The 27,508-nt window shown below is 33.3% G+C and overlaps 1 protein-coding gene across 1 annotated transcript; it reads right to left on the reverse strand.

The window, feature by feature from the left end:
- Window positions 1–26,348, reverse strand: LOC134856503 (5-hydroxytryptamine receptor 3A-like; the record flags this gene model as incomplete). Its single annotated transcript, XM_063872771.1, has 4 exons — window positions 26,316–26,348; window positions 25,039–25,884; window positions 12,269–12,449; window positions 1–244 (listed from the first exon to the last, which is right to left on the reverse strand). Coding segments are annotated over exons 2-4 (588 nt in total), but the record flags the coding sequence as incomplete, so codon positions are not given.
- Window positions 26,349–27,508: the final 1,160 nt, after the last annotated feature.

Genomic DNA, 27,508 nt, shown 5'->3' on the forward strand with positions numbered 1-27,508 from the left:
CTGTAAGTCGAACGGGAAGTGAAGCACTTCTAGTCGGCACTGGAGGTTGACCCGGAAGGGCTTCAGCACCAGTACCTCCCCGTCGTGCATGATGGACGGCGGGGCGGGGAAGTGTTCGTTGAAGTGCTCGTCCGACAGCTGGTTGAAGAACATGATGTCTGGGATCCACATGTACTTGGACTCGAAGTCCAGTCTGTTGATGCCCCCGAACTTACTCGGATCCCACTGGATAAACTCGTTGTACCTGGATGGAAGTTAAGAATTGACACTACTGCTGAGCAGAAACAGAAGCCCACGAAAAATTAATTTTAAAACAGAAGTCAGTTTTTTCTTTATCGGAAACACTTAACGCTCAATAATTGAGATAGTAGTTTTTTTTTTAAAAAAAAAAAAGAACATTTTTTGTAACAGAGATAAAAATTTATTGAAAACACAGCTTTAGCGGCTGTAATCTCATCAAAAACAGATCAAAACTCAGAAGGTCAATTTTTATAAAATAATATTGCTGTGAATTATTAGAATGAGAAAGTACTGCTGAACTGTTAGTTTGCTCACACTTAAAACCCGTTTTTTTTTTGCATCAATCAACCTTTTAAAATTTAGTTCTTCACCATGGTAGACCAATATGCATCAAAATTTTTGCTTTAAAGTTTCAACTATCAAAATTGCCGAATGTCTTTTTTGAGGCGATTGAAAATAGTTATCTGGTAATATTTTTCGTGAAAGGGTCTTTAGGAATATAATAAAAACATGAAATTTCAATGATGTCAGACGAGCTTTGGAAAACGTGGTAAAATAGCCATGTTACAAAATACTTCATCATCAGTTTGCATGATTCTTAAAAAATTTACAACAAAAGCAACCAAAAAACATGCCAAAAGGGGAATGAACCAATTTTTTGACTACTCATTCATGATGTGAGGTGGTTATCGCAACTGTTTCGATTGACTTAAACTGAAGCTTATTAGTTTTACAAAAAAATCAAAAGAGGTTTTTGAAATAATGGAAAACCAGCGACAAAGCAAGAAACACAAAACACAGCCGACATTCTCCTGAAAAAAGGCGCGCAATTAGGGTTTTCTCGAGGAGTGGCAGATTTTCAAAAATTTCTAAGTTTTCGAAAATTTTGTTGACCTTTTTTTATTTTCGGCACTGTTATACTTCCGCATTGTTGTAAGGCCCTGAACGAACTACAAGGACAATTTTCCGAAACAAAAACCCGGAAGATCTATTCAAGTACTTTTTTTTGAACAATCATAACTCTTAGAAAAAACGACAGAAAAAAAACGTATCGAAACTGAACCATAAATCTTCTCGTTTTGTATCTTTTTTACTCATTCGAGATTTTCCCTCACTTTTTCCTCTCATTTAGCACAATTTATTTGACAAAGATTTTAGAATAAACTTAGAGGCTCTGAACCGTAGAAGGTATTCATTTGAAAAACATTTCAATAAGTTTAGAGCCGACTCGATTGAAATTGGCGTCAAAATTTAAAAAAAAGGCATGCATGAAGCCATTTTACTTTTCAAATTAACCTAATTCATGACGATATTTCTTTCTTACCATCTCTTTTTTCGTTTTTTTTTAATACTGTGTTTTACGTCACCAAACCAGGCTTTATAATTAAGCACAAAATTGTTTCACAATCAATGCCTTTGATTATCACATACACCCGCTTGGAATGATTTAGAAAAAGCAGAAACAAATGATTCGTACACAATAAGCAGACAATTTTATTAATGTCAGTGGAATTCTTAGACTAATCAATTTTAGCAATTGAAACGAAATCCACCAAGTGTAACTAAATCTGCCGTACTTTTTCTCAAACTAGTTGTTTTTGTCTGTATATCTGCAATTTTGAACAAAACTTTGCGTTATGGTGCTTCATTCCGCAAATTTAATGTGGGTTAAGTGATTTGTTTATTAGGATGAGCAAAACTGCACGCATCAGGACGAAGCCCTGAATGATTCGATTGCGTTTTAATTTCTATAAAGTAGATCAACTATTGATAAATTTTGCATTTAGCAAACTATTAGTTAGACTGAAAAGCATGCCTCAATCCAACTTAGAACAATTTATAAGACAGATTAAATCTGCGCTTACGCTTTAAAACATGAAATATATGTTGTTAAATGTCTAAAACATGAAATATAGAGTGTTAGTGTCTCAAACTAGCCAAATTGTTAATCTTTAAACACCCCTTATTTTGCAAAGATTTAACCACAGGTAGAATATTTTTTCAAACTAAACTCAGGACAACAAAATGCTTCAAATGATATGAAAAAATTCCGTCAAAAAATGCTATTCAAGAAGTTGCTTTGTCTGAAGAAAGAAAAACACCCAGAGCACAAATGTTCCGTCACTTTCTTCGAAATCTGTAATTGGCTATAAAATGAGAATTGTTGTGTTTCCAGTTAATTTATCAGTATCCAAAATTAGGGTTCAAAACTCATTGTTTCGTATCTGACGTGACTTAATCAATTCCATCTAGTTTTGGCTTCAAACAATTTTCGGCATGCAAAAATCGATTCAAATTTTGTTAGCCACAGGAAAGCCACAGATTACCAATATTCCAGATTGCAGTCATAACCGAGCGTGGTGCGTGGTAATGTAGGTCAGATGCACGAAAAATCCTCAGAAAATTTTTGTTAGTGAATTTTTTACTGTTTTTTGCTTTAAAACGAGATCGTTAATCGTTAATCGCGGTGGCGTCCCTCATGGTGCAGAGAAAAAATAGTTTTAAGTGTTTTCAGTCAATCAGAATGTAGCTTTTAAAAATCTCAAAGCAATCGCAAAAGTGTCAAAGAAAACCAACAGGTACATGAATTTGTAAAAATAGCTAAAAAATAGTATTGATAAAAACCAAAAATCAGTTTTAAAAACGAAACATAAAACGAGAACATTATTGTCTATCTGCACTAATTGTACAGTAAAACTATGATGTGCTATTAAGCCCATTTTTTTAAATATTGAATTCGGTTTTGAGCAAAAGCCATTCAATCAATAGGAAAGCCTAATGATTCTGATTGGTTAAAAATTTTCGATCATTTGGTTCTTTCATCATGATAATGCCCCCGTTAAAAATGACTATGACAAAGATATTAGAGTGTGTAAGCAACGCATGAATTTCATGAAAAATAAACACAGTTTCTGAACGTAAAAGGATCAAAATGTTCCGTTTGAAAATCATGTACTCATTATTTTGCTTTCACTGACGGTTGATCTTAATTGTTCACTGTTTTGCACTAGACATTTTCAGCAACTTCTGATCAAATTTACCGACAAAACTTCAAAACCTACATCTAGCTTTTCTTTTTCTTGTACCTGAATATGTAAAATTTTCAAATTTTTTTTTGTTTTCAGCTATAAAAAACATTGGATGCCGATTTTATCTGACACTTTTGAAGCTATTTGGCATTCAATTAAAAGCTTGCTGCTGAGGTCAGCTCAGATTATCAAAAATGTGAAAATGCAAAAGAAATTTCAAAAAAACTACAAACTGTTTTCGAACATCAAATATTTATTTGCCAGACATAAATTGGCGTTTTGATCTTAAAAAAAAATCTTATCTTTATTCTATCTTCTTGATTCGATTTGCCTGATAATTTTCAAGCACAATTTGATTCACAAAACTGACGTAAAAAATTGAAATACGTCTTCTTGTTTAAAAAATTCAGGTTTAGCTTCGAATTATTCTGAAGGAAATGAAATAAAAACTGCTATTCTTGGCGGCGAAATGGTTTTGTTGGCCATAAATTAAGAACACGTTTCATCTCAAAATGAATAATTAATCAGAAGTACCACAGCAACATCGAAGGATCATCATTTTTTTTTGTTAAGTGCTTGGAAGAATAAAAATTAAATATACAATTGAGACTAAATTATAAAGGGAAAAAATCACATTTTGAAAAAGTATACCACAAAACTATTTTGTAAAAGTTCTAAAAGCAAGATTTGCATGACATCAAGTTCTAAAAAGAGAAAAAAAGTTTGAAACAGGTTGAATGTAACATTTTCTGTGTTGAGACTTTTTTTAGGTCGAACCAATTTGTTTTTTGATGTATCCCAATACAATTTTAAAAACATTTGCTCCAAAATGGAGCTTTTTGAAAAATTTATTAACCACTGTTTGAAAACTTGCGACCAAAAATATACGCTTACAAAAATTTAAAGCAGGTCGACCAAAAATGGATAATGAAATATAGAGCCGAAAGGGGACCCCTTTGTGAAGGCAAAAGTGAAGTCCCTGAGGAGTTCAAGGAGCGCCCCCCCTCCCTCTTAATCCGCTCCTGATTTTAAGAGACTCACGCTCTAGCGATTGTAAAAAAATGTATTTATATACATAACTTGAGTTTATCAATGGTTCAGTTTTGGTTTTCTAAGCTTGAAGAACCATGAAAAATGAATTATTTTGGTTGCAAGCTGATAGTTAAAAACTAAATGCAATTTCTTTCAGAAGCAAAACAAGTAGCCTGTAATCCAAGCTAGCGGAAGAACCAATCTTACTAAAATCATTAGCTCAATCGAAACCTTTTGAATAACACTCCGCACCTATTTTATTGACCAAGTCTCCCACAAGGTTCAAAAACAGCCCCTTAATAAAACTGTCGATGTTCTAACTGGATATAATAAATAATAATTGGTAGAATTTGGCAGTATTTTCGAGCGGGCGGTCTAAATTATGGCTCGGTGTTGTACCAATACATCAAAAGTTTATTGTAGCTCTAATACGTTTTCATTTGATTCTTCCGGTTCAGACCGTTTGACATGTAAATTTTAGGATTCCTTTGAACAATCGACACATTTTTGTAAACAGCAACCAGAATGTCAAGCCTTGTTCAAAGAAGCTGATATGAGTAAATCTTCATTGCGAAAATAGTTCACGGATTATTAGGACATCAAGCTTAACATTTGATGATTATTTACTTCAACCATTGCGACAAAAATTAGGTCCCAATTTTTTTCTGATTTTGATGAAAAGGACAGAAACTTTGTTGTCGGCGCACAGTGCTTATTGAAACTATCCGGAAAAACGAATAAAAATTGAAATTTGAACGCATTAATCTCCAAATTGGGATGACGTCGGCAAAAAATGAAAAAGTAAAACTTAGCTTAGATGTTAAGCAGAATTAATATGGTGAAATTCGTTTTCCAAAAATTGGGCCAATAATCTTAGCCCGAATTTTGGTTTTGTTTATTGATATTTAGACCCAGACAGAGGTTTAGTTTCTGGCAAAACTATGTCAAAGTGAACCTTTTATGAAGCCAAACAAAGTTCAAAATAAGTGTAATCTTCAAAAATTTACCCAAAACCTTTATAATCTTCTTATATTTTTTGGGCTAAATAAAGGCTCAGATTGATATATTTTTGTCAACAATTGAACCCGTAGTTTCGATGCATTTCTGATTGAATAAAAAGAAAAAAATTATCCAATATGGGGATTGAATTGTAGGCCCTAATTTCGCAAAAATATTGCACCATAATAATTCTGCTAAGATTCTAATCTACGCAAATTTTGCCGCCTTTATTTGTTAAATTTTAAGCTATTTTGCAAAAAACTCGTTTTTGCATTTCATATAATTTTTGTTCTCTCTGTGTTGTTTACATCAGTACCGTAATTGTTCCGACTTTCGATACGAAAGTAACGGAATATTTGTGCTCGGGGTGGGTTTTTTTTTTTCTTCAGACAAATTTCGACTTTTTAACTAGCCATTTTTGACGGAATTTTTTTATATCATTCGAAAGGTATTGTTGTCCTGAGCTCAAATTTGAAAAGATATTTCACCTGTGATCATTTTTCGTAAAGTTATGGGGGTTTAAAGGTTGCCATTTTGGCCAATTTGGGACAATTAACGCGCGATATATATTTCGCACTATTAACGCGTGAGCGGAGAATTAATCCGTCTTAAAATCGTTCCAAATTGGTTGAAAGAAGCTTATTTGCCATAATTGATTTGTTACACGGAGCGAAACTTATCCTTTTGTACTTTGTATGACGTGTGGGGGGATGATTTTCATTTAAAAAAATTTCAAATTAAAAAAAAAAAATCGTTTTATTTTTTCTTACATTTAATTTTATAATGTTATTACTGCTCCATAAAACCTTAAAAGGCAGTCGGAACATTCAGGGCTTCGCCCTGATACGAGTAATCTTGTTTCTATTTAAACTGTATCAAAAACATTGATGTCAGAAGTTCAAAACTAGAAAACAGTTGTTTCACCTGAATTTTTTGCTGGATAACTGATAGTTATAACTGTCGTATGGGCTCATACAAAGTTTAAAAAAAACAGCAAACTTTGTCTCATTCAAATTACCACCTAGCAGAATTGACAAAAAATCAAGGAGCAGAAATCTCTAAAAACTCAACCGCTGTAAGCGAATAATCAAAATATTGTGTACCGCGTCATATTGCATCAAAAAACAGCTCGTAACAAAAAAAAAACTCGCAAAATTTATAGCAAGCGACATTTTGCATGGTTTAAAAATTATTTTAAAACTTGAGTATTAAATTTATCGGTGGGCGCTATTCAACTTTACCGCGAAAACCAGCTCTCAAATTTGAACCAAATTGCTTGTATACCAGCGCAAAGCCCTGAACGTTCCGACTGTCCCTAATTCATATCCAATAGTTTTTGGGAAAAGAAAATTGAAAACCCTCAAAATTTGCACAATATCAAAATGTGAAATGTTGAGTCGTATGAAATTAATACGACCGATCCAATTAACTAGCCCAAATTGGAACGATTTTTTGCGCGGGATAAATCGCCATGCATACATAATTTGCGTTACGCTCTCAGCAATATGAAAAAATTCTTCAAAATGCACATAATCTTCAAAGTGCACAGAATCTAGAAATTTTAAACCCCCATAACTTTACGAAAAACAATCGAAGGTGAAATATCGTTTCAAATTTAAGCTCAGGACAACAATACCTTTCGAATGATATAAAAACATTCCGTCAAAAAGGATTAGTTAAAAAGTCGAAATTTGTCTGAAGAAAAAAAACCAAAACGAGCACAAATATTCCGTTACTTTCGATACAAAAGTCGAAACAAAAACCAGGTAAATTAAGAAGCAGTCAAAACTTTCAGCGCCATGGGTTTTCTCTCCAAACAGATTTCGAATTTTTTTCAATTTTGAGCCACTTTTTTTATCAACTGAAAGATATCGAAGCCATGAAAGCAAATAAAAAACATACAATTGGCGAGCATTTTTTTAAACCATGGAGTTTTGAAAAATGCCAATTTCAACAATTTAGTTAAATGAATGCATGCTTTATTTTCTTTTTTTCTAATAACGCGTAGTGAAAATGCGGCGAATTAAAACAGCTCAGAAAGTATTCAGAACTATTCCAATGCAAATTGGTCTGGAATATTAGAATGCCACAAATACTAGACTTAATTTGCTGTATTTAAGCTATGTACGTAGATGCTGGCTGAGACAAGGTAATTCCGAACGCAGTACCGATATTTTGGGCGTCAGACTATATAAATATTTAAAACAGATTTTTCACGTCACTTTTAAAAGTAATTGAAACTGTAACAGTAAGCAATGTATAGCAATCAAGCGTTAAACGTTGAGAATATAATGCAGTTAGAGAACCCGAAACCAACTCTTATGGCCAAAACGGGCGTCTTAAAAACACCAATTTTGTTTTTAAAATATAATGTGTGGCCAACTCTTTTGGCCAAAACTGGCGTCTTAAAAACACCAATTTTGTTTTCAAAGTAAAACAAACATCATGAAACCATCTTCAAACTCTAGTTGGCGTCAACAGCAGTACATATAAACCTTACCTTAAAGTAGTTTCCTTAAATTTTCAGCTTTTTTCTATGAATAACAATAAGTTATAAGTTTGGTTTGATTTTTTTAAAGCATTGACAAAATCAACGTATCATTGAAATCGGGTTGTTGTTCCGACTTTGTAAAAAAATTAACGGAATTTGAGTCGGGGTGGGTTTCTCCCAAATTAAAAAAATTCATTTAATTTTTTTTACATTTAATTTTTTCATGTTATTTCCGCTCTATAGACCTTAAAAGGCAATCGAAACATTCAGGGCTTCGCCCTGATACGAGCAGTCTTGTTATTTTTCAAAATCAATGTTTTCTTGTTTTACATATCAGAATAAATGAAGCTAATTTTGTCGACTGGCCGTGCCCCAACACAAATTTGAGGTTGAAATTAATTATGTTGACAAAAAAATGTGGCCCAAAAACAGTCTATAAAAACTTATCTACTGCGTGTCTCTTACAATATAAACTTTTTAATGCAAATTATCACTCAAAACTAATTTCGTTAAACTTTTGCACAACCTCAAATGAGTTCAGTGTTAAAAAACTTCACCGTAATTATCTTAGAAAGCTATCAGAATGTGGGAAGTTATTTTACCGAACACTAAAATGTGTAGATTCTTAGGCTTCAAGTAATGTTTTTCCTACTTAATTACAAGAACAATAAAATCTATCTGATGAAAGAGAAAAAAATTTTACACTAGAGTCCATTTCAATATTTTTTGAACAAGTTTTCTTTGAGTCTTATTGTTACCGGAGCACAGAAATTTTCAAAATTTGTTTAAGATATGAATTGGAAGCAGGCTCAATTCAACTATCAACCAAAAAAATGACCATGAAATTTTTCAAAGTAAAACAAACTAGTTTTTAAACTGAATGTTCTTTAACCATATTGGATTAACCACTTTAAACTGCTAAAGGTTTGAAACAAAAAAAACATGTGTAGAAAAACAAAAAATTATTATGATTTAAAGTGTCAGCGATTTTTTTTCTACCTAAGGCCTGCGCTTGTATTATTTCGATGAAAAAACCAGCAAAATGATAAATTATGTTCGATTTGTGGGTTCAACGTGTTCTTTTTGGGTTTAATTGCACAAGGTTCCTTGTCCTATCAACCCGTCTATTTTCCGGAAATTCTAATGGAATGCTGTCAGTCACATCTTATGATTATTTTTCAAAAGACAGGAAAAAATCTAGATCTAATTAACATTTACACCCATATGGTATCGACTTGAAAAATGTCCACCCCTATATACAAAGCATTAAATAAGCACAAGAGCTTTCCAGTTCTGAATTTTCTGCCATTTGATTGGTCTAAAGTTTGACTAACTGATTCTACTTAACAATCTCTCCCTCTTTCTTGAAGGGGTGAAGATTGTTTCAATAAATCCGAAAACTCGATCAAAAAAATATCTGTTTCCATTTTGCAACAGAATGTTCCGACTGTCCCCTAAATTATATCGAATTTTCGGGAAAAGAAAAAATTGAAAACCTATAAAACTTGGACAATATCAAAGTGTAAAATCAATCGAAATTCATACGACCAATTAGCTAGCCTCAATTCAATTTGGAACAATTTTGTTGTGCGGGATAATTATCACGCATAAATAATTCACGTTACGCTCTCAAAATTACAAATAAACTCTTCAAAACGCGCATAATTTAGTCCAGAACATGCCAATTTGGCAATTTTCAAACCCCCGATACTGTACAAAAAACAATCGGAGGTAGAATATCTTTTAACATTTGAACTCAAGAAGTCAATATCTTCAATGAGGTATAAAAAATGTTGGGCAAAAATTGAATAAAAAAACCACACCGAGCATAAAAATTTCGTTTTCTTCAAAAGTTGGAGCAACAAAGTCAGGACAAATTTAATACTTATTTCTAGAAACGAAAATAGACTGTAGTAAATGAAATCCGGATTATAAACTTGCTAAATTTATTTAGACCTGTAAAGACATTTTTGCTCGCATATTTTGTAACTTGACGCGTTATCGGAACATTCGTGGCAGTATCTCAATCATAGAAGCAACACCTCATGGCAGAAAGACTGACTACACGTAAATTATATTAGCCAATCAGAAATTTTTGAATACAAATTCTGTAAAAAACAGGGTTTGAACTTAAATAACCTTGAAAACTTTCGGACCATGGGGCATTTTATCACCAGAACATTCCCTCCATGTCGTCTTCTTAGCATAGATTTGAGTTTAGAGTATATGTATTTCATTTGATTTTTTTTCCATATTTAGCAAGTCTTATCTTGTTTACAGGACAAACGAAAAAGGAGAGGTTCTCAATTTCTCATTTCCAACAAGACTCCAAAGAGAACCATGAACCGACAAAATGACTATAGTGTTTCCTGTCCATATCCGCGTTTCTTTCTTTGCTTCAATACCTCGGCGCCGGCGCGACACTCTTTTTCGATTGAACTGAGAGTAAAATCGAAAACAATCTGAGAAAGAATCCCAATTTTTCAGCATTATTTTCTCATTGCATTACTTTTTCAGCATGAATTGAAAAGAGTGCCTTAAAATTAATAGGATGTCTCTTATGGACAAATTAGTTTTTGAAGAGGCAGAAATAAACTTCTGTTTTTGAAGACAAAAAGTCAAAATTCAACATTTGGCCCCAAAAATCCGGGCATAGTTGAATTACATATCCTACCTCCCCTCCCCCCTCACACTCACACACACACACACACACACACTAAAATCGACTTAATAGTAATGATCAATTTTCAGCTTCTGATTTTTGAATTCAAAATTGAGCGTATTTAAAAATCTATAAATTTTTATGCTGACCTTTCTGACATTCCTAAATCTGCCATTCCTTTTTTTATATATATCGTAGAGTTTCAACTAGTGCCCTGCTATTAAGATGCCTTTCATTCAGTGATCAATTAAACGTCACTCTTTCCACGGTTCATTAACTTCTATTTTTTACTAGTCGTATCTAGCTTCATAGTTAAACAGTCCAGATCTAAAAGTTAGACTGCAAAGTCTCCCCTCTCTCTTAATGAATTGCCCTCCACTTTTCTTCATCAATCATGCCATCCTTGTAACTTTGCAGTTAGGCTAATGGAAATGAATCCTTTAGAGCAGGAGTATCTGTTCAAAACACGAGACGGACGAAAACATGTTTTCTGAGTTCTGAGTTTTCCGAAAGCCATTTTTCAGAGACCAGATGTCAGACATCAAAACAACCTTCAAAAAATTATATATACATATATACAGGGGCGGATTTAGGGGGGGGGCGGGGGGGCGGACGCCCCCCCCCCCCCTCAGGGATTCGAACCCCTGCCAACCCAAAGGGTCCCCCCTTTGGTACTTTTTAAGAAATCCAATTTTGGCCGACCGACCCTAAATTTTTTCTAAAGGCGCCTTTGGCGCCAATATATACTAGTTTTCAGGGGGAGCGCGCGCCAAAAAACGCGTTTTTTTTTGTCAAAATTTTCCAAAAAGTGCCCAAAAACGGCTTTTTTGACCTGTTTTTTCAAAAAATTGCCTGCGGCGCAGAAAATTTGGCCAAAACAGGGTCTTTTTACTGCTTTGGGAGAGCTCGGAAAATCAATCTGATCGACCTAAAAAAAAAAAAAAGGTCGTCAAAATGTTCGACATTTTTTTGAAAATCCGCCCCCCCCTCGAGAAAATCCTAGATCCGCCCCTGCATATATACATGTCTTTTGAAACTTCTCGTAAAAACTCTTTTCCACTCCCCTCCCCCACTTTTTTGTCAGTTGTCTTACGTTTAATTAAGGCTGAATATTTGATGTTATGATGTAGGGTATGAAGAAAAAATATGTTCACAATAGTTAAGTTGTTCACCATGCAAAATTTCATTAAATTTTGACTAAGTAAACCTAGAAATCGAAACTGAAATTCAAATGTGGAAAAGAGCTCTCGTAAAATATTACTTTTTGGGCTGTGGTGCTCGCCGTGTAAATCGGTGCGTGCTTCCATGCTTAACATACTTCCATTTTTTCACAAAAGCAAAATCTCAAAATTAATTCAAGAGCTAACTTTAACTATTGACAGATTGCAGTTTGAAAAAAAACACACAAAAAACATCTTTGCCATCTAATGAACTCTTACGGTTGACTCTGTAAGTACGTCAGTTGGATCTCTTAAAAGAAACTTACGTGAATTAATATTTTTGGGAAAAGTTTCTGCATTTGTTAGTTTGTGCTTTTGAACTTCCCAATAATCTAATCATGGAAAACCATGCCTTCATCATGCAAGACCTTGCAAAGTTATCATGCAAAGTCGTCCAAGATCATATGCAAAATCCAGGATCCCTATGCAAGATCTTGGTGAAATAGAGTCATCTTACTTGGAAGCCTTAATATGACCTTGGTAAGAATTTGCATGATGGAAGCACTAGGTTTTTCCTAACCAAAGGTGGGGCCCATAGCTATCATACTGGCGTATTCTAGGGACCCAACTATCACACCTAGGTGGACTCTCTTACCATTTCATTTCTGCCCAGAAGTGCAAGTGTATGTGTTGGTTGACAGCGTCTGCGCCCAATATCTGGTACAGGTTCAGTCTGAAGGTCACGTCCACAGTCGAGGACTGGTTCTTCACTGGTCGCACGTACTTGGAGGAGTTCAACTTGATTTTCTCCGCCAGCCATGTGCCGTGGTTCTCCTCTGCAGAAAAAAAAATATTATTACATAACTGTAATGTAAGCAACACCTTGCACACAAACAGTATTTCATAACTGTTACTTTGTAACACAGCACCTTGATTACTTAACTGTGTTGTGCGATTGCATAACACATGAGCCGATTCGCTCTGCGTAATGTAACAGATAAATGGAGGGTTGTTTGCAAAAAAAATGGCTTGTAGCAGATTTAATGCAAAAATTAACCAAAAAAATGCGAAATGGATCTGAAATTAGTTGTTCTGAAAATCAGTATTGTAATTGTTTTGATTTTCAAAGGAAAGTGACAGATTTTATTGTTGCTCACTGGCCACTGGAGTTTCATGAAAATATAATCGGTTATAGTTCCATTATAATGGGTTACAATTACAATTTTAGATTTTAAAATAAATTATGAATTCATTATAAGCAATTATTTTCCAAAAAATTTATTGGATTTTGTCAATTTTAAACCCATAATAGATTGTAATCTGTATAACTTTTGGTAAATCATTCGTGATGTTTGCAATATTTTCCGCATTAATCCCTGCCCACTCAATTTCTAAACATACTCGCATGACTATATTTTGGCCAACCCTCACTATAACCCTCAAGGAAATAACACCCCCTGGAGATAGAGAAGTGTGGGAGGAAATGAGGACGTAAGTGGAGTAATTGGAGAGAGGGTGTTTCAGGATTCATTTCTTCGGAAAAAACTGGACTTTCGTACTAGCCATTTTGGACGGAAGTTTTCAATATCATTTGGAAGTTAGTGATGATCTGAGCTCAAAATTAATATTTTCAGATACTTCACCATGGACCTTTTTTGTAAAAAAGGGTTTTGGAAATTGCCAAATTGGCTAATATAGACTAAGTAACGCGCAATAAATTTAATTCTATTAACGCGTAAGCTAAAAAATAATTAGTCCCTTGTTCCGTTCAACCTATCAGATATAAGCAACAAGAATGCTTTTATATCAAAGCAAAGCCCTGAATGTTCCGACTATCCCTTAATTCATATCGAATAGTTATTGGGAAAAGAAAGTATTGAAAATCTAAAAATTTTGAACAATATCAAAGTGAAATGTGAAATATTGGGCCGTAAAAATTAATACGACCCATCCGATTAGCTAGCCTCAATTCAATTTGTAACGATTTTGTTGTTGGGAATAATTCGCCACGCATAAATAATTCGTGTTACGTTCTCAGCAAATATGAATAAATTCTTGAAAGCGAACATATTTTGGTCCAAAACATGGCCAATTTGTCAATTTTCAATTTTCAGTCAAAACTATTTATTAGGCAAAAAATTTAGGACAAAAATTCTCAGGCTTTGTTTTTGATATGAGCAATCTTGTTAAAATCTCACCAGACGCAAAATATATCACTGATCTTCTCAATTGCTAGTGGGGGACAAAACGAATTATAAAATAATCAAATGAATTCGAATTTTTTCTTTCATTTTATCATTGGTTAAATGTTTGTCGGCTTTTGTGGACAAGAAGATCATAAATGGTTTTGCTCTGATAGAGGAGTCTTATTTTCTTTTAAAATTTTGGCAAATATTAAAATCCCATTACTTTAAAAAACATTATCTTAGGTGAAACATCGGATCAGCTGTACAATTCCCCTTAATCAATTTAGGGGAGATGAAATACTGATTTTTCATATATCAACTTTGAGGTAAATTAAATTGACCTAATTAGTCAAAAAAATTCATTCAAAAATAATTATGAATAAAAATTTGGTTAATTAACAGTATAAAATAAGTATTCCTTTTGAAAAGTTTTTTTCAAGCTGTCTATTCTGCGCTTTTGCTTGAAAAGAATATTTTATACAAAATCAGTTTTCAAAACTAATATGTGGCTTGGGGGAGATTGTACGGTTGATCCGAAATATCTTTTCAAATTTGAGCTCAAGGCAACAATAATTTTTGAATGATATAAAAAAAATTCCGTCAAAATGAGCTAGCTAAAAAGTCGCAATTAGTCAGGAAAAAAAACACCCGAGCACAAATGTTTTTTGTTATTTTCTTTGAAAATATTCGGAACCATTGTTCAATAGTTAAAGAGACCCGAAAGTTTTAAATTGTTCACTGAAGATTTCAGCATCAGTATATTCAGTGACAGATGAGGAAGAGTTATGTCTAGTAAGTTCTCTCCAGTGTTAATGGCTACGTCTGAAGTTGGTTACTTCGTTTTTGATCTGATTTTTTTCAAAGAAACTGACGGAAAATTTGTGCTCGGAGAGTTTTATTTCTCCAAACAAAATTTGACTTTTTAATTAGCAACTTTTGACGGAATTTTTTATATCATTCGAAAGGTATTGTTGTCTCGAGCTCCAGATGAAACAAGTATAATTTTTACTCGGCATCTTTTTTCGTGAAGTTATGGGGGGGTTAAAGATTACCAATTTGGCCAATTTGGGACAATTAATACGCGATACATTTTGCTCTATTAACGAGTAAGCGGAGATTTATTACGTCCTAGAATCTGATCCAAATTCGATTGAAGCATGCTCTTTGGTCTATTCAAAGCTCTGCTAAATGCAAAATATATCCCTTTGTACTTTACATGGCGTTTGGGGAAAAAGTTTTTAAAAGAATCAAAAAATTTTTGAAATTTCTTTGAATTTTTCATTTTCAAAAAATTTCATCTATTATTTTAATTCAAAAAACTCCATAGAAATCAAAAAGCAGTCGGAACATTCAAGGTTGCGCATTGATACGAGCAGTCTTGTTAAAATATTTTAGGTATATATAGATATATTACTATCAGTTATATTAGAGAAAAAAAACTATGAGAACATTTAATAACGGTGGTAAGTATATTTTGAATTATCCAGCCATATTAACTCCAGTCATTTTCATTCCAGTTATAAGAAAAAGAAATCCATAGGATATCTCGGCGCCCAGTTTTCCAATTCAAATTCAATCGAACGCTATCAAATTGTGTCATGCGTATCGTCTACTTAAGCACTTTTGTTCACGAAAAGCTTCATTTTTCAATTAAGATTCACATTTTATTCACAAAATAACAAAAGAAAGGGTACAGATTAATATTGAACCCGACGCTGATTTTGAGGTCTACACTCTGAAAAGCTTACTTCAGACAAGATAAAATATGCCCCTTATAACAGCCATTTAAATTGAATGCGCCACAAATGTGTTCTACAATAAAACTTTCTAACTAAGAAATATCTTTACAGGTCGTTAAAATTGTTTCTGAAATTTGATCATGCACATTTAACATAAACTACCCAAACAAACTTATACCATTCGAGTGTCTTGGTTTTCATACAATTTTAACGATGTTCGAAAACACAGATTCCGAGAAACGAAAATGTTAAGAAATGTTATGTGTTTATAACGTAATAATATCGATCAAGTTTAAATGCGCAAGGCTTTTAAAATGAGCTTGGCTATCATAAAAAAGCTTACGTAGAGCTAGAGGCTGCTCAATTGTAATCGCGTCAAAGGTGCCAAAACAAAGTTTTTTCTTCGCAAGCCGGGTTGACAAAAATGCTGATCTTGCAATTTCATACTGATCTCATGATCTCAAACACAATAACAAAAGATTTCTATCCTAAGAAAACCCAGAGTGTAAGTGGCAGTTAACACGCAGATAAACTGCATTTGGTGATATTAGCCATGTAAGTTAATGTTAATATTTTCTATCAAAGCTATATGCTAAAAAGTAAATTATTGTATATGGCTAATTTTTTTAAAAGCATTTTATACGAGGCCAAACTGCGCATTTCAGAAATGTGAGCGGATTCTGCAATAAGGACGCTCCTTTTGTTCTTCATTTGTTCTTTTTGTTCGTCATTTGATTGTTCTGACAAAATTTTAATATGTTTAAAGACTTGTCCCTAGAAACCAGGAACATACAGACACAAAAATGTGCGCCTATTCAGTGCAAAATTTGGCCTCGTAATGAGAGGCCTGCTTTTTTTTACAAACTTCGGTATGTCTTTCTTTGCATACGAAAAAAGAAAATTATTAATTGTATTTCTTATTAAAAACAATTGCTTGCGATTTTTTGGTGGAAAAATCAACGTGGGCTACATAATATACACAAAACACCAAATTTTATGTGCAAAATTGTTTTCATGAAATGTTTATTTGAACTCAAAAGCGAGTATGCAATCAAAAACAACATCATGGAATTTTTTTTTACCACAGAATTGTTTTTTTTCTATGTAAAAAGGCATATCCTACAACTTTCATATACTCAATTGTATGATAAGTTTTTGTAACAACAAAAGCTGCCACTAATGTGTATTGTTTGGGTTTAAATCAAGTTAAAATAACTTTCGAATGAAAACGTTTTGATTGAAAAAAAAAGCGTATCATACATTTTTTTTCTGTGAAAATTGAATCATAAGCGTTTTTTCTATAAACTCCATATTCTAAGTTGTGAGAAAAACATTTTTCTTGTATGGACGCCAACACGCGAATGGATTCAATTTTTCCGAATTTACATTTTTGTACGCCATTCTTGCATATGTGTATTTTACATATTATAATTTTCTTTGAAAGAAAATTTTCAGAGTTGCAACGTTTTTACTTGTTCGGATCGATTCAGTTGTTCTCTTTATTTGATTAATTTTAATTTGAATGGGTAATTTTTATCTTATTTATTTAGTTTCTAGTTTTCAGATTTTAGTGACAAATTTGTCGTCGCTTAAAAAACATCTAGTGTTTGATAATGGGAAAGCCTTCTTGTGGCAGTCGTGTAAATAATCAGCAAATCTGCTATTCTAGCTAACTGCACAATAATATTAGATGATTCTGCAATTTGCACTGGTATACAGGTCTTGCAAACATAGAATTTGACAACAAAAATCAATTTTGCCTGCTAATTCGCCCAATATTCGACCGCTTGGTCATGGTTCGACCCCACTCGGCCAATGATTCGAACCCGTTTGACCCATGATTCAGGCTAAAATTCGTTTCTGTTAAATCCATCATTTGAAATACTTCAACTCACTATGTTTGACCTACGATTCGCCTCACTATTTGTTTCTGTTCGACCATTGATTCGACTAGGTTCGAGTCAAGACTCGAACATGTTTGACCCATGATTTGATTTTTTCTACCAATACTTTTACTCGACCGTCTTAATCTTTGGTCAGAAAGCGAACACCATTCGACCATTTTCCTCCATGGCTGAGTCGAGCTCCTCAGTCCGAGAAAATATTCCAAATGGCCTAGCATGAAGAAACGAAGCTGTCATGAGTGAAAAATTTGTTCTTCCAAAATTAAACTTTAACCACTTTTTTTAACTTTTTTTTGGTACTTCACAAGAAGTATTTAATCTTAGGCTTCCAAACCGATTGTAAGGTGGCAACATATTTTCTCTTGGACCGACAAATTGGGTTCAAAATCAGAACATTGAGGAATTTATGAAAATTTTGGGAAAATTATATAGAAAATTTTTCAATTTTTCACAGAAGTGATTACCAAAATATAAAAACAAGTGCATAATTTTGTCCACTAAACAAGCGTATATTTAAAATGTGTGAAAAAATTTCCTGAAACACCTAAGAATCGAAAACTGAATATAGCAAAAAATGTAAAAATGAGCAAATTTCAGAAAATTTTTTTTATTCAGTTATTTGTTTCTAACTTTTCTTCAAAATCGAAAGAAGACCATTGTAAAGATCTGACCAAATAATTCTGTTATGTCACTATTTTGATGATTTTGATGATTTCTTATCATAGCGGCCGAGTCAGCTATGATAAAAGCAAAAACTTTGTTTTATTTTTTTAGCCCATTAAAATATTTGTTCATTGAATCGTTAGCCAAAATAATATAAACATTTTCTGCAAGTTATTAAAAAAACGATGAAAATTTCTACCCGAATCTCAAAGACATAAACAAACACACGCAACGGCAACAAAAAATTACAAAAATTGGAAGAAACGCAGGAAAAAGAAACATATTTTTATCGATTAGTTGTAACGCTTCTGCAATGATAACTGTGGCCGGAAGTTTTTCCACTATTGTTCCGACTTTCATAACGAAAAAAAAAACAGATTATTTGTGCTCGGGATGGTTTTTATTCTTCAGAAAAAATTTGACTTTTTACTGACGGAGTTTTTTCATTTATTGCTGTCCTGAGCTTACTTTTGAAAATATATTTCACCTGTAATCATTTTGGTGAAGTTATGGGGGTTTAGATTGCCATTTTGGCCAATTTGGGCAAGTAACGCGCAATGTATTTCTCGCTTTTAATGCGTAAGTGGAGATTTAATCGTCTTAGAAATCGTTCCAAATTAGTTAACAGAACTTATTGTTCTGACTTTCGAAGAAAACGGAATATTTAAGCTCGGTGTTTTTTTATTCAGTCAATTTTCATCAACCGAATTAATAATTTTCAACAAAAATTTTTTATACCCCTTAAAATTACTGGCGATATATATCTCACCACCGATATTTCACCACCGATTTTTTTTGTAAAGTTTTGGTGCTTTGAAATTTGCTAAATTAGCCATGTTATGGACTAAATTATGCGCGCTTTGAAGAGTTTATTGATAATGCTGAGAGCGTAAGGCAAAATAGTTATGCGTGGCGAATTATAATGCACAACAAAATCGTTCCAAATTGAATTGAGGCTAGCTAATTGGTCGTATTAATTTTGCACGACTCAAAACTTTACAATTTGATATCGTCCAAAATGTATAGGTTATCATCATTTTTTTCCCAAAAACTATTCGATTTGAATTAAGGGACATTCGGAACATTCAGTGCTTTACCCTGATATACGAGCAGTCTTGTTTGATAGAATTGATTTGTTACAAGGAGAAACATCTATCATTTTGTACTTTCTATGGCGTGTGGGGAGAAGATTTTCAAAAAAAATCTCAAATGTACAATAAAAAGTTTTTGTTTTAATTTTTTTTTCATTCAAGTTTTTGCACGTTATTACCGCGCCTTAGACTTTAAAGGGCAGTGGAAGTATTCAGGGCTTCGCCTTGAGTCAAGCAGTCTTGTTTTATTGTTTTTCAGATTTTTGGAAGGAAACAAATAATATAGATATCATTTTTTATCACTGGCTGACCATTCCCGGCCGTCTAATTTGAACAAGAATTTATATCTTTTCTCAAGGTCAATTGAATGAAAATTTTTCAGTCAACAAAGCAGGAAATAGAGAGAGCAAAACTAGTCGTCTTATGTGATTGGGACAAATTGGGCTTTTAGTTAAAATGCTTCGCTGTCTGTTGATGACATGCTAGCCCGCAGGCACCTCATTGTATAGATTTTTCTTACAAAAATGTTTCACTTGATATCAATGAAACCCAAATCAGCTTAACTTTTGTTCCGAAGTGGATGTCTTTAGTATTGGAAGATGATTATTTGTAGCAGACTAAAAAATTATAGGGAGACAAGACTGCTCGTTGCTCGTATCAGGGCAAATCCCAGAATGTTCCGACTGCCCTTTATTTGGCCTCCATCAATTTGTGTAAATATTTTGATTTTTAGGATTATCCCGGTTCGAAATGCTCGAGTTATTTTTTGACTTTCTCGACCAAAAACGGTATGCTTCGACCGTCTCGACCAAATTTTGGTATGTTTTGACTTTCTTGACCGAAATTTGATATGTTTCGATTTTCTCGACCAAATTTTGGTATATTTCGACTTACGACCAAAGTTTGGTATATTTTGACTTTCTCGACCTAAAAAAAAGGGTATGTTTCGAATTTGTTCGACCCAGTTCAGATCTGTTTCAACGTTTTCGACCAAAATTTGATGTGTTATTTTTTTCTTCTAAGTTGTCGACCATTTGTTTGACCACGCATAGATACATTAAATTTTTTCGAACAAAATTTGGTTTGCTTCGACTTTCTCGACCAAGTTTTTTTACATTTGTTTGTTCGACCCCGAATATTTTTATTTCGACTTTCTCTACCAAAAATGGGTATGTTTCGATTGCCTTGAATTTCTTGACGAACAAAAAACGTTCCAAATTATATCTGATCCATTTCTGATGCGTTTGAAGCGGTGTGACTAACTATATGATGCGTAATGATTGTCTCAACTCTCTAAGTCACAAAAAATCTAGCTTAAATTTGAGCTAAACTGTAAATTTTTGTGTTGTTAGAAAAATACGCACAGCTTTTTTGTTATCAAGTAAATTGTTGACTGTTTAGAAAAAGACTAAGCAAGTTTTTTTGGCGCGCGCTTCCTTCTCAAAATTAGTAAATATTGGCAACGTTAGCGCTTTTGGAAATATTTTAGTGTCCATCAACCAAAAATGGATATCTCAAATTAATATAAAGGGGAAACCCTTTGGGTCAGTACCCCTAAGTGAAGGCGTCCGCACTCCCCCATACACCCCTTAGATCCTCTGGTGCCTGGTACTTTTGCGTAGATAACACGCTCAAAACTATTCTCAAAACTATTAAGATTTGTAAGACAGATATGGCGCGTTGATTGTCCCAAATTGGCCATATTGGAAATCCTTAAAACCCCTCTAGATACAACTAATTTCTTATAATTTATCCGACCAAAACTTTAAACGTAAATTAGGTTTCCCGCTAAAAGGATTGATTTTAGACATAACTAAAGAAGCCTCTAATTAGAGCCTAAAATATTCCAAAAAAAAGATGTTGCAAAAAGTTTTACATATTTACGAATTATCTACGAAAGATTTCAACTCCGTATAAAGGATCATAAGGAATCAGATAAGATTAGGATTTGTTTTTGCCAAAGTAACAAATTTGTTTTTGTCTTGAAGTAAACAAACTTCAGCGGCCTCAGCTGTTTGAAAACACCTCCTAGAGGTTAATGGGGAAAAATTCCATAAATAAATTCCAAAAACAGGTAAAACATATTCAATTTTTCTATTTCTTTTTAAATGAAATTCTGACGTTACAAATCATCTCGTCGAAAAAATCTTCTTAGAAATTTGGCAAAATTAATTTTATTGTTTTTTGTTTTAAAAGATTTGTTAAAATAGCTTTTTTTATAAGATATGAGTTCCGCTAAAACCAGAAAGTTATAGCACAGTAGGGCTCAGATGATCGTAAAATTTCAACCAGACTACTCGTGTCAAGACAAAGCCCTGACTATTTCGACAGCTTTTTAAGGTCTTTAGAGCAAAGTACACCTAAAAAAACGTTCTATTTTATAAGTTTTTTTTATAAAAAAACCATCCCTCACGCGCCAATTAAAGTACATAAAGTACAAATTGATCAATTTTGCTCCTAGTAATCTAGCATTTATACTATAAAAAAATAGCTTTCAACAACCAATTTTGCAAAATTTTTACGACAGATATCGCGCTTTAGTTGTCCTAATTTGGCCATAGTGGCAATCTATAAAACCCCATAACTACAAAATGATCATAGGTTATTTTTTTTGTAAAATTGAGTTCAGGACAACAATAACTTTTAAATGATATAATTCAATTTTGTCAAATTTTGCTAGTTAAATTGTCGGAACTGTCTGAAAAAAACACCCCCAGCACAAATATTCCGTCATTTTACTCGAAAGGAGTCAGAACAAAAACACTGACAATTAGAAAAAACTGAAAAATTAACTTTCATCCAAAAATTGATATTTTTAGTTGAAATTTTTAATTTGATATCTTAATTTTTTTTCTAGAAAACTAGGCTTAAGTTAGTCTTGCGTGTGAAAATTGGCGCTCTGTTTCCCGAAATCTAAGAAAAAAACAGTGAAAACATCTGTTCACTCTCCGATTTGAGAAAAAAGTAACTTCTGTTTTCCATGAGGCAGAAAAGGGCAAATTTTCATGCGTTTTAAAATACAGCTCAGTATTCCGAAACCATACATTTCATGACGGCATTCTTGAGTAAGAATAAACTTTTAGAGACTTTCCGTTTTCAGCTTTTATTTTGTTATTTTTCACGATAAAAAAGCTGCGGAATTCATAAGAAATTTTCAACAGTATATTTTCTTTCAAATCAGTTAAATGTGTTGCCTAAAGCTGATTACCTTTTATTAACTCACTCAATTTGTTCAACTTTATCAACTTACAAGGTTCAAAAATATTCGCCATGGGAAGTAAAGAATCATTTTTATTCCTCAGCAAGAATAATTGTCAATCAAGAGCATTCAATATTATTTTCAATATTTAATGAATTTTATAAAACTTTTTTCCAAAGCTTTTTTCCCTGAAGAACATGATAAAATAATGAGCTGGCTGGAGCGTGCAAACCATTTTCGAGATTTTCGTTAACCGTTTCGCCTGACTAACTTTGACTGCAATAATGGAACCATGCGAAATTTCTAGACGCACAAATAAACGGCCTTGAGTAGCAAGAAGAGATTCACTCAACAAAGCAGCTCAGTCTGGAATGATGGGAATTAAAACAAAATGACTATTCTTAAACAGGCCCGTCAAGGCCTATGGGTAACTCCTCTGCGTATCGTAGGAATCATAAGTGATTATTAAGATAAATTTTTAACTTTGTCTGATGGATATTGATGCCCTAAGTTCTAAGCTCAAACATAAAATCTTTTTCACCTATTTATTTTGGTAATAACAAGGCTCAGAAATAAAAGTATCCTGAGTTGAGGCAAAAATTTTATCACCCAGTATTTAACACTATTCGAACTGTTTTGAGGCTTCAAAAATTAACCTTTTATTTTTTAATAGGTGGTGCTGAAATTTTTGTCCCAAATTTGGTTTAGTTACTTTAAGGGACAGTCTTTAAATTATGGGTTTTTTGGTGAACTGTTTTCACATAAAATTTTTTTTCATGTGTACTATCAAAATTTTGACAGCAGACCAAACAAATGGTGAATCACAAACTACGAACAAGCAGTACAATCGTCAACATTATATGAAAGCGTTTTTTGGCGAAACGTTTTTAAGGTCAGATTATTTTCAAACTTAATCTCGAAAGAAAATTGGATGCGATATGTGTTCAGTTCCGAGAACATAAGACATATAAAACAGATGATTTAAAAAAGATAATACCTGAGAATGAATGACAAGCAAGATCCAATAAGAAAACTGTTTTGTGTCGAATAATCAGTGTTTTTATTTTAGAACAACTTTTTCCACGAATACTGAAGCAAAAAAATTCAAAACAAAACTTTGAAACAAAACAAATAAATCAGACACAAGAAATGCCACTAATTGTTCATTTATCAATTTTTGTGTTTCCTGTCTAAGACGCATTTTAAGTTACAAGCGAAAAGCACAAAAGTTTGGAATATTAACAAGTTTAGTTCTACGAAACCATGATTTTTTTCAACACCGAAGCAAATAACATTATCAAATTTAAGGGGAGTGGGGGGAGGGGCCGGAAAGAGCTGCCACAAGTTTTCGATAAGCTACAACTGTCGCGCTGGCTAGTACTGTTAGTAGCAACTAAATTAATCGCAGCTGTTCATCTCAAAAATGAATTTATCGAGGATGATATGATTTGAAAATCGTTTCAGGTTTCTGTTTGAGCTAAAAAACAACCTTTTCTAATTTTTGGCTTATAATCTATTGCTCTTTTGATTTATGGTTCGTTTTTATTTTTGGATTTTTGAAATATTTAAATTAGTATCGACAGTCACGGGAAATAAAAATTGCAACAGTTTGATTTCAACAAGCAAATTAACAAATTTGTGTCCACGATTTTGTAGGTTTCTTCGCAAATTTTTCAGATCTAGTTTGAAGTTTTGAAGCATGCTAGATTCAATTATTTGAAAAGAGCTGGCCTGGCCAACCTTTAAGAATTTTGTTTTGAAGGCCTAAATCAGCCAGTATAGAAAAAGAAATCCTCGTAAACAACACAACGAGCTTAAAAATATGGGCTGAAATGGGTAGTGGGTTCGTTTTGTCGGGAAGCTGATGAGCTTGAATTACTCTTCATCCCGCGGTAAAACGAAAGAACAGGATTTTAAAAGTTACGTGTAAAACGTGCGACAAAACGCAAAAAAAAATCGTTCATTTGCTCGTTGACTTCAAAATTTTGCAACTTCTGTGTCCCGTGACTGAAAAGTTTCGATTTTTTATAAGAACCGAAGACAACTCAAGACATAGAAAGACGACTGTCATCCAAACATTTGAGAACTAAAAACTAGCCAACGAATTCATCTCTGCTCGCATTTCTACATTACCTGTTATGAGGTGTCTAGCAGCTGAGTACAACAGCTGTCTATGTTGCTCAAAACCCAGCGAAAACCCCCGCTGAGCCTCTTTTACGTGTTTAACGACTTCCGAGTTCTCCGGTTCATCGTTGTGCTTTTTGGGCTTTTTTTGAAAGTTTTGGGCTTTTTCAGATAGCTTCTCCTCGGAGAGCTTATTGAAAGTTGTCCCATTTGAAATATTAGCTGGCGCTGAAAAATTCCTAATTGGATTCAAATATTATACAAAACTTAAAAATTGCTCTATAACTTGATCTTATTTAATTTTGCTTTCTTTTTGTCTCGAAAATTCAGGAACTAAATTTAGGAACTGCTAAATACATGGGGAAATTAGCAAACTTAACCCAATTTAAATGCTGAGGTGGATGATCTTAACATGCCTCATCTGAAAAGTATATGCAAAGAAAAATTGAATGGCTCTCGATGTAGTGTTTCTAAACTCTAATCAGTAACTTAAAAAAAATTAAGTTTATTTTTATTCACCTGTGATTTCGAACTTGAATTGATGGTCGTTGTCTGAGTATCTAGCCTCTCCGAATAAAACCAAAAAACAGATTATAATCCAAGTTGTCGTAAGCAGGACGCAGTTTGTGGGTTTCCCTCTGATTCTGATAATTCCAAGCAAGCGGATAACTTCGCGATTCATTCTGTCCGGTCGAAAGTTCCATCAAAAGTAATGATTTTGCCACTGTTTATTAGTGATTTCAATATTTGTTCACCTATTCTGGTAGCAAAAAACATGTTGATAGTTTTTTTCATGTGTTTTGTTGCATAAGTTGAATTTGCTGCTGTGATTAGGCGGTTGTCTAGATTGCTGAATTATTTACACATGAAAAAACTATATTTGTGTATAGCTTTTGTTTTGTACTTAACAAGAGTTATGGGTCGGGTAGGTCAGTGACAGATTAAAAGAGAAGAAGTAACTTTAATCCAGCAGCCACATTTTGCTAATCAAACTTCAAAGAACTATATACAAGGTAACGCTGGGTAATTCTTACTGTAATAATAGGTAATGTTGGGTAATAATGAGAAATAAATTTGGGTAATAATGTTTAGAAAAAATAGGGCTATTTTGGGTAGTATCAAAGAATTATGTAAATGAAAGATTTTGTTCTAGAATTGTTAAGGTCACTGGAAAAAGTAACATCACCTAGTCAAAATTTTTCACGCGTGAAGCTCTTCTATGAGCTTGGTAGAGCAATCATGCCCAATAATTGAGCTAAATTTTACAAAGGCAGGCGAAATAAATGGGAAATCAACAAAATTTCTGAGCGACCAGTCTGAAAATTTGATTTTCTACCTGTGCTGGCCAATAAACAATGATTATTCCTGAAATAAAAATTCGAATTTCCGGATATTCCAAAAATGCATTGAAACGAAGTCTTCCCAATAGCATTGAGCTGTAAATTTGTAAAGTTCGTTCAAACTAACGAAAAAATCTGACCTTTAGTTTATACTGTGCTGATTTTTAGATGATAACAACCCCGGAATTTTAATGAACAGCCCAAAAAGTATCCATTTTCAAAGCCAATTACGTGAATTTGCAATGAATCAATATGCCTTTTTGCGCTGGTACTGAAACTGCCATTTATACATTATGTCAAGTACAGACGTTAAAGCCCTTCATTAATGTATTAGGGCTCTTAAAGCCATGACTAAAAAATCCTTGAATATGAATGTGTTTATTTTTGAACAATTTTTTTCAAAAAAAAAACTGATTCAATGTTTTTAGAGTTTAAACTAAAAGCTGAAGTTCTAACCCGAAAGATGTCAAAATTGACTCAATAAAACAGTAACAACCTTGATTTTTTAATCTAAAATTGCGTCCTTATTTGGCGTTTTTCCAAGTCAAATTTAGTAACAACTGAAGGCGGCGCAGCTAACAAGAAGTAAATTAAGAAGAGCGGTGGTAATAAATAAATAGCAGCGTCCAACGGAGGTAAACTCAGATAATTTTTGTTAGCTTAGAGTGGTGATGTTTTTTTCGATATTTCAGCTCTCCTGCGATTTTATTGAATGTTGTTTTTAATACATGTTTATTTATCCTCACTTTATTGATGGAACAACCGGTGAAAAAACAGTAGAAAAAAGTAGATATTTTTGCTCTGAAAAGACTGATTTTCTTATTTTTTGACGCTAGAGACTTTTTTGACTTGTCGGTTGTATTTATGTTTGATGTCAGTTAGAAATTTTTAAAAAGAAGAGTTTCTATTTTTTCATTGCTTTTATTGTTGATCTTTAATTAGAGTTTGAATTCAGAGAATTATCAATTGCACTCCTGTGTTTAGAGCCACATGTTCACAAATTTCCCCTCAATAATATTTCACTTTTCAGATCCTACTTGGAAGAGAGTGAAAACAAATTTGATCAAAGCACAGCCAATGGCAGTTGAGTATTTTCCTACTTCTAAGGCTGAATTAAAAGAGTCGAGTGGTCCAAAACAGATAGATATTACCAATGAATTTACGGTGTTATAAGATTTCCATGTTATGATTTTCATGCTTCTTCCGGAGATGGCGACGCATAATCTGCCAAAAAAACCGAGTTCATATCGGTTTTGATTGATTCCAAGCTTCTCACTTCAATGATGTTCCATCAAGGGGTGGATTTAGGCTCTTTCAGGAACGGAAGGGCAAATTTTTGGAAAAAAAATTTTGTCGATAATTTTTTTATGTCGACCGACCAAATAGATTTTCTGAGATCTGCCAAAATACTACAAAGACCTCTTTTTGGCAAAAAAATTCTCGTCGCAGGTGATTTGTTGGAAGTCCGGCCAAAACTTTTGACAAAAAAATTACCTTTTGCTGGCGCTCGCTCACCCCTCAACATTACTGTTCCTACTTTCGAAGAAAGCGGAATATTTATGCTCATTGTGGTTTTTTTATAATTGGCCCCAAAATCACATCTGAAAATTTTTACGGATCGTCAGCCAAAAAAATGAGGAATCACTACC

This window comes from Symsagittifera roscoffensis, unplaced genomic scaffold (assembly GCF_963678635.1).
Source record: "Symsagittifera roscoffensis unplaced genomic scaffold, txSymRosc1.1 SCAFFOLD_67, whole genome shotgun sequence".
Classification (NCBI taxonomy): domain Eukaryota; kingdom Metazoa; phylum Xenacoelomorpha; order Acoela; family Convolutidae; genus Symsagittifera; species Symsagittifera roscoffensis.